General features: G+C 38.4%; 1 protein-coding gene across 1 annotated transcript in view; it reads left to right on the forward strand.

Annotated features, from left to right (window-relative positions):
- Positions 1-6744, forward strand: part of LOC140139308 (protein broad-minded-like) — a 7258-nt gene extending 514 nt beyond the window's left edge. The window contains exons 2-5 of the mRNA XM_072161088.1: positions 2271-2351; positions 4521-4608; positions 6076-6194; positions 6607-6744. Of these exons, the coding sequence (XP_072017189.1) occupies positions 2271-2351; positions 4521-4608; positions 6076-6194; positions 6607-6744 (426 nt within the window). The remainder of the gene's footprint in view (positions 1-2270; positions 2352-4520; positions 4609-6075; positions 6195-6606) is intronic.
- Positions 6745-6760: the final 16 nt, after the last annotated feature.

Below are 6760 nucleotides of genomic sequence, written 5' to 3' on the forward strand. Positions count from 1 at the left end.
ACGAACTAGCCCCACAAGGAAGGAGGGCCGCGTAATATCATTTTACGCTGGGAAAAACGCGCAGTTTGATCGTGACGCACGTGACCGGTCCATAGTTCATTTCCATGGACCGGTCCATAGTTCATTTCGCGGGCATAGTTAATTCAATGACTGCTTTTTCAACCAATCAGATGTCAGGAATCTATATATGAGGTATATAATTGAATTTATATACCTCATATAGATTCCTGTCATCTGATTGGTTAAAAGTGCAGTCATTGAATTAGCTATGCCCTCCTTTTTAAGAATTACGTAAAAACTGAACTATTCCCTGGCAATAGTCTTTTAAAAGACTATTCCTGGGCATAGTCATTTTCACATCATCGGTGTGCTTCCCGATCAAACTCTCACACGCGATGGCGTGTTCGCATTACGCATGCGGCGCCAACGCGCTGCCTGCCAGTTGCGGTGATGCGATCGGTTCATAACGAAAAACTTTCTTTGTAAATTTTACCATGGTCAATGAACAATAAAATACGCCTTTTAACCAATCATATGACAAAAATCTATATTAATGAGGTATATCAAACAAATATTGACTGCTTTATTTCGGTCATGGTTAAAATTATAGGCCCACGGTGATCTCAAACCATGCTATGACCCTCGGCTGCGCCTCGGGTCATAGCATGGTTTTGAGATCACCTTGAGCCTATAATATTAACCATGCCCCTCATAGCAGTCAATATTAAATGCGAGACTCAAAACCAAACAATGAACAGACATTTTCAACATGTTACCGAACTTTTTTCTCCTGTAATTATCCATTCTCCTATTATTAACTTCATGAGAAAATATATGGCACAACCCACAGCAAGATATTGTTACCTGCTGAAACTAATATCATAAGTGTGCTGCTTGTTTGCTCAAAGTCTGTCAAATTTGGTAATGTTATGGAAACCACACATTTCAGGTATGAGCTGACTGCCAGTTGAATGGTAGCGTGACTTGATAACTACCAGAGTTCTGAAACTGGCTTCTCATCAATATGAAGACACAGAACGGACAAGCAGTTTTAGTGCTATGCACAGAAAGTTCTTTTTGTGATTATTTTTCAGTCAAGACCCCCTGAAAAGTGCTTGTGAGACACATTTGGGTAGCAACCCACTGTTTGGGAGGCCAAGAAGTAGGATGAAAAAGAAAGAAGTGTCCACACTTAAAGTCATAATGTACGATCTTATATGAATTTGGTTATTTTTTTTCAAACCTGATTTTTTGGCATATTTGTAATGTTTACACATGTCACAACTTGCACCTAAATGGAATCAGCAAAATTTGTTGTGTTTGTAGGTAAACAGAGCAAAGTTTGACATGAAGTCATAATTCAAGAAATTATGACTTTATGTCCGCCCATAGAACTGCGTGTTAAACGGCCAAAATAACAAGCAGCGTTTCTTTCACGTTACCTCGTTATTTCAGCTCAAAATGGACAGAAACCATTCCCGATCATTATTACTAGTATTATTTCAGCATTTTGAGCATATTATGACAAATTTAAAATTTGAAGGAAATCATACATTAAAGGCCCATTCAGTGATTTGCTCATCCGGACGATCGTAAAAATCATCAAAATTCAGATTTTGGTATCTTTGTAATTGGCATAGATGTGCTAACATAGCCTGCTAGTGGTTCGGTCGAAAGCCGTGTATTTTAGACAAAATAAAGCATTTGCATGATTCTGGACTTTTGATACTGACAGTACAAAAGTCCGACTCGAGATCGAAAGAAGCTCACTCTCCACGTACCAACACGCGTTGCGTATTGTTTCTACTACTTATTACATCAGTAGCTACTATTTCAAACAAAATACACAATTTTAACTGTTTTTCATATTTGAATTGACCGTTAGTTTGCCTCGGTGACCTAACTGACCTTTAATTGCTTATTTTGTTTTCTATTACAAAAATTAAACGTCTGTTTTAAATCAATTTAGACTCTACTTCCCCGTGTTAGAAACACTGGACTAGGAAGTTTTTCCAGTCGATTGGTGGCGCACTGTACGAAAATCTCGATTTTCTCGAGTCGATCTGAGTTGAAGTAGAAAACCTTTCTAAACTTCTGTTTTTGACTAATTTGTCGATGTATTCAGGGAAAAGTGGTTTAATGAAATTCTGTAGACTTATTCTTTATTTCTAAGCAACTCTGACAAATTTCCATTTTTTTAATGTTCCTGTGAAATCACTGAAAGGGCCTTTAAGCCTTTAAATATGTTTTTTTTTGTTATACTGTTTCAGGGTCTTCTGCTATTACAGCAAACAGGTGCAATAAACGAGGCAGTAGCTTACATGTATACAAGATATGCAAAGAAATTACAGGTAAGCTCAGATGATCCATGATAAAAGACCTCGTTTACAGGCGGTTCCGATCAGAGTAACGCCCGATTGTCGGTTACACTTGCCTGTCCTGTAAAAATACCCCGACCAGCTATCTACGGCAACCCCCTTCGTTCACCAGGTCACTTGTGCCTGGCCGAAGTCTCATCAGTGTTATCTCCTAGATTTCACCTGTTCATGCCTAGATATGCCCAACATTGAAAAAAAAAAAAAAAGCTTGGCCAAGCCCAGACCAGGGCCAATCTCTCATCACCCATCAATCTTGCTTTTGATTTTATTTGCTGGATTGAGTGACCAAATTGCTTTTTTCACTTTTTTTTTCCTTCAATATTTTGACAAATGAGGCAATTTAAAAAAATTCCAAAATATTAAAAAAATCATCTCTAGTTCCATGTCTATTTATGGAAAAAAATTTTTACTCTAGACTGGTTTTTTGCCTAAGAAAGATTTAAAGGAAATCTGTACCATAAACTAATCAATGGCTAATATAGTTATATACCCCTAAATTAAACATACCAGACGGTCTATATGAATTTCTGAATATTCCTAACAAAGAAAAAGCACTTTTAATCCTTCGTTTCTGCGATTCAAGGAAGCCGCCATGATAGCTGCTTGCGAATACTTTCTGCCATAAGCGGTAGTGTAACCTTTCACACAGACCCACTGCTACCTTCGGCGAGCGTGTGTTGCTGTGTGGCATTCGCGACCCCCACAGTGAATTTCGGTTTTTAGTGCTGTTTTTACACTTTTCGTTCTCAAAAGACATTGTTGATCATAAATATTACTTCAAATACATTTTTTTAATGTTTTTCTGTAGTTTTATGGGTACAAATTGTCGCGTTTTCTTTTGAACGAATGTTGAATTTGAATTTTGGTAGTATTCGCTTCGTGTCACCAAACTTCACGAGGGACGAAGCTTGTGGCACGGATTTCGCTGGTTTCAAAATCGGGTACCGTTACAGCGTAATAAAATACACGGGTATCAATATGGCAGCCACCATGGATTGCAAACAGACCGCTGATCGTCGTAAGGAATTAAGAATTTCTCCTTTATTTTGACGTATATAAGCTTGGGACTTTTACTGTTTGTCGTTTTTATTATTACTGCAACTATATAGCCATTGATTAGTTTATGGTACAGATTTCCTTTAATCTTTCCCTAGAGAAGTCCTTATCAGCAGGGCTGTCAACTTTTTGGAATTGCTTGGCGTGAGACAGAGGCGTACCGGGATTTGCCGACTCCAATGTTCATTTTGTACCATGATTTGAGCCACGGCGCTCGGGAATGTGAAAAGCGGGGGGGTAGGAGCAACAAATTATTCATGACGATGCGTGAGATTTTACTCATTTTCCAGCTTTTTGCGTGAGATTTACTACCTAGGCGTGAGATTATACTACCTTGGCGTGAGAAAGTGACCCAATGCGTGAGACTCACAGCCAATGCGTGAGAGTTGACAGCCCTGTGAATATCAGAGGGCTGAGCTTTTGGAACTCTAGCAAGTGCCATCTTCCGAGCAACTAAATCAACATGATGATGCGCCTTATATACACTAGGGGAACTGTCAATAGGACATTTTTGCCACAAAAAAAACTTGGGGGCAAAAAAGGGTTTTTTATTTTTTTATTTTTTTTTAACTTGACCATTTTGTCTTATGGATCAGGTCATATCACATATTTTTTGTGAGTTTGGCAGACGGCCAGATCCTGATTAATCTTTTTGTTAAATTCATGTTATGCATAAATTATTTCGAATTAGAGAATAATGGATCAGCGCTCTAGCTCTCGAAGGCAGCGTATCAATTAGTAAACATTGTTCAGCATGATCAGTAGGCGAAAGAGGGTGGCATACAGGTCTAGCTAAAGGTGCAGCGCAGCACGGTCAACACTGGTCACCATTTAAAAATTTGAATGCTGTCCTCCGGAGCTAGAGTGCTGGTCCATGATGTAACTCAAAATAGTTCTTGCGTAACATAAATTTAACAAAAGACAAAAATTTGGCCCGCTGCCAAACTCATAACGATATGAAGTTCAATCAGAGCATTAACATTCAAGCTCCAAATTCAAACTCTTAATTGTTAATATATGAAACATTTGTTGTGTTTTTTATGGTACTTAATGAAACCATTTGTTGTGTTTTTATGGTACTTATAGGTGAGTAAGACAGAGAAGTTTGGCTATGGCACTATGGTGACTCAAGTAGCAGCTACAGCACCAGGCATAGTCGCATTACAAAGTACAGGTATGTTGTTTTGATATTTAGATAAATCACATTTACACTCATTTCGAAGAATGTACTGTTCCAGTAAGAATCCTTATCATACCACTAAAGGGAAATATCAAAGAACACCGCTAACCTGATATATTTTCGTATCTAGTCAGTGAGTGCGTATTGTACGCTTTATATCTAGTCAGTGAGAGCGTATTTCGCAAGCTCGATACGCGTGTTCGGCGAGGTACGCGTATAAAGGCGATTCGCGTAAGCCGGACGCGTAAAATGCACGCAATCTGTAATCGCGGAACAGTCATCTGTTTTTGTAATGTTTTTTTGTTTTGTTTTGTTTTTGCAGCAATTAAAATGTTTAAAAACGTAATTATTTCAATATTTAGAATGACTTAGTGGTATGATAAATTCGTTTATTAGGTTCAGCGTCGGTATGATACGGGAAATTATCGTGCGCTCAGTGTCATACTGGGTTCAGCCTTCGGCTTCACCCAGTATGACAATCCGCTTCACCTAATAACTAATAATACACCCCTATATGGAAGACATGACATTAACCTCCCACACAGGGAGTGTGTTATGTTTTACCTGTGATGCAGAAAGTTAGGTGGAAACCCCTCTCCCTATCGTACTGCTCCGCGAGCAACATTTGTGCTCCTTAATCAGTTTTATGTAATAAAACCCCTCTCCCTATCGTACTGCTCCGTGAGCAACATTTGTGCTCCTTAATCAGTTTTATGTAATAAAACCCCTCTCCCTATCGTACTGCTCCGTGAGCAACATTTGTGCTCCTTAATCAGTTTTATGTACCCTATCGTACTGCTCCGTGAGCAACATTTGTGCTCCTTAATCAGTTTTATGTTAGCAATCTTAACCCTCTTCACATGGGTGTCAACTGCAGGCGACAAGGTCCAAATCTTCTTTAAAAATTCAATAATTTCAGAATTGTACATCTTCATGACCATTTGGAATCAGCATGAAAAATGCATTAAAATGAGTACAAACAAGCCTAGTATTGGTTCAGTAGTTCTTCAGATAGCTCTAGATACTTTGAGAAAATGACGCAAAACTTTTTATCTTAAAAAATTCTATCACCAGCATGCAAAGCATTAAGGTTAGTAATTATTTTCAACTGTTGCGATTTGGTCGTTCGCAGCAAAACTATTTTCAACTGTTTCGATTTAGTTGTTTGCATCATCCTGCAGATGGTAGTTTTGGCACAAATTGCATTGATCATTTCATGGCGAGTGTGTAGAAGGATTCAAAAACAACAATAAATCAAACAAGTTTATAAAGTATATGATTTGTAGACTAAACTCCTGCAAAACGTCAAGGTGTTATTTTTCAATAATACATTGATTTAGACAATGAAAATTAATCTTTTTGGCTGCCATGGACAACAATACTTAGTCAACCTGTAAGTGGCAAAACTGAAGAGATAAACCTTTATACTGATAAGACAATTGTGAATTCTTACAATCACAGGGTTTGTGAAGACGTTAATTAATGGTCTATGGACAATACTTGAGTGTGGACCAGATGACAGACCTCTACTGAGACCTGCACCACCACCAATGCAACCAAATGATAGAGCCTCCTCTAAGGTAAGATTCCATTATTTAATAAGACTTTAATCAATGGCGTATGGACAATTCTTGCATGTGGACCAGATGACAGACCTCTACTGAGACCTGCACCACAATGCAACCAAATGATAGAGCCTCCTCTAAGGTAAGATTCCATTATTTAATAAGACTTTAATCAATGGTCTATGGACAATACTTGAGTGTGGACCAGATGACAGACCTCTACTGAGACCTGCACCACCACCAATGCAACCAAATGATAGAGCCTCCTCTAAGGTAAGATTCCATTATTTAATAAGACTTTAATCAATGGTCTATGGACAATTCTTGAGTGTGGACCAGATGACAGACCTCTACTGAGACCTGCACCACCACCAATGCAACCAAATGATAGAGCCTCCTCTAAGGTAAGATTCCATTATTTAATAAGACTTTAATCAATGGCGTATGGACAATACTTGAGTGTGGACCAGATGACAGACCTCTACTGAGACCTGCACCACCACCAATGCAACCAAATGATAGAGCCTCCTCTAAGGTAAGATTCCATTATTTAATAAGACTTTAATCAATGGCGTATGGAC

This window comes from Amphiura filiformis, chromosome 18 (genome assembly GCF_039555335.1).
Source record: "Amphiura filiformis chromosome 18, Afil_fr2py, whole genome shotgun sequence".
Taxonomy (NCBI): Eukaryota; Metazoa; Echinodermata; class Ophiuroidea; order Amphilepidida; family Amphiuridae; genus Amphiura; species Amphiura filiformis.